General features: G+C 57.7%; 1 protein-coding gene across 1 annotated transcript in view; it reads left to right on the top strand.

Moving 5' to 3' along the window:
- Positions 1 to 717, top strand: part of KRT71 (keratin 71) — an 8,554-nt gene extending 7,837 nt beyond the window's left edge. Inside the window, exon 9 of the mRNA XM_010858089.1 lies at positions 1 to 717. Within this exon, the coding sequence (XP_010856391.1) occupies positions 1 to 107 (107 nt within the window). The 3' untranslated portion in view covers positions 108 to 717.
- Positions 718 to 1,006: the final 289 nt, after the last annotated feature.

The raw sequence follows: 1,006 nt of genomic DNA, 5'->3' as shown, positions 1-1,006 counted from the left end.
GTGTCCGTGGCGGGGAGAGCCGGAGCCGGAGCAGCACCACCGACTACAAGGATGGCTTGGGGAAGGGCTCCAGCCTGAGTGCCCCCTCCAAGAAAGCCAGTCGGTAGAGTCCGCTGCCCTCCCGCCATCCCTGCGTCCCCGCTCTGGCTCGCACACTTGCGCTCTCCCCAGCCCATTGTCAGCCCCACCCCCACCCCGCCCAGCCTGCTCTTGTACCTCCGGTGCTGGCCTTGGCCGCTCACTTCTCCAGACTGTGTCTTACTGAACCTGGACAGGTGTGGACAACTAAGCTTGGTGAAATTCCTCCTTGCACATGCTGGAGTTTGCCTCCTTGGCTGTGGTCCCTGAACCATGCCATGGGCTCCCAGCCTTTCGTCCTCTGCACAGCCTTTGACTCAGTTGCTGATTACTCTGTCTGGCTCTGTGGGTCTCAGACCCAGGCCCTCTTCTCACACTGGGGCCTTTGTCCCAGCTCCTGCTTGTGGTAGGAGAGGGCTCTGTGTTCAGGTAAAAGAGGGCTGAAGGACAGACGACCAAACGAGACCATCCCCACCCCACCCTGTCTGGCTCACGACTCATTCTGAGTGGACCGAGTACAACTCAGGGACTCTTCTTCATTCTATCCTGCACCTACAAGCAGGGAAGAGGAGGCCCCTTCATTTCTCCTTTCCCCTTAAAGACCCTCCCACTGCATCCTCAATAAACAGCACGATCTGATGGCTTGGTCTCTGAGTGGTCAAGGTGCGCGCACGGACCTCCGTTCAGATGCTCATGTGAGCAGATGCTACACAGGCACACGGACACACACATTACACCACGGCATATCACCTGGGCAGCCCGTATTTCCAGGTTAATCTTCTCTGTAGAGCAGAAAAGAAGATGCTCTCTGAGCCCACATGGCAGAGGGGCTGGGAGCACATGTTGGGCTGTAGGGACATGAAGTGTGGAGAAGAGTTGGGAAGAGAGAGGGAGAGGGCGTGGGGGAAAGAAAAGGAAAGCATAGCCA

The sequence above is a fragment of the Bison bison genome, unplaced genomic scaffold (assembly GCF_000754665.1).
Source record: "Bison bison bison isolate TAMUID 2011002044 unplaced genomic scaffold, Bison_UMD1.0 scf7180017864383, whole genome shotgun sequence".
NCBI classification, from domain to species: Eukaryota; Metazoa; Chordata; class Mammalia; order Artiodactyla; family Bovidae; genus Bison; species Bison bison.
Note: the sequence above shows the minus strand (reverse complement) of the source record. Positions and strands in the feature narration are given on the sequence as shown.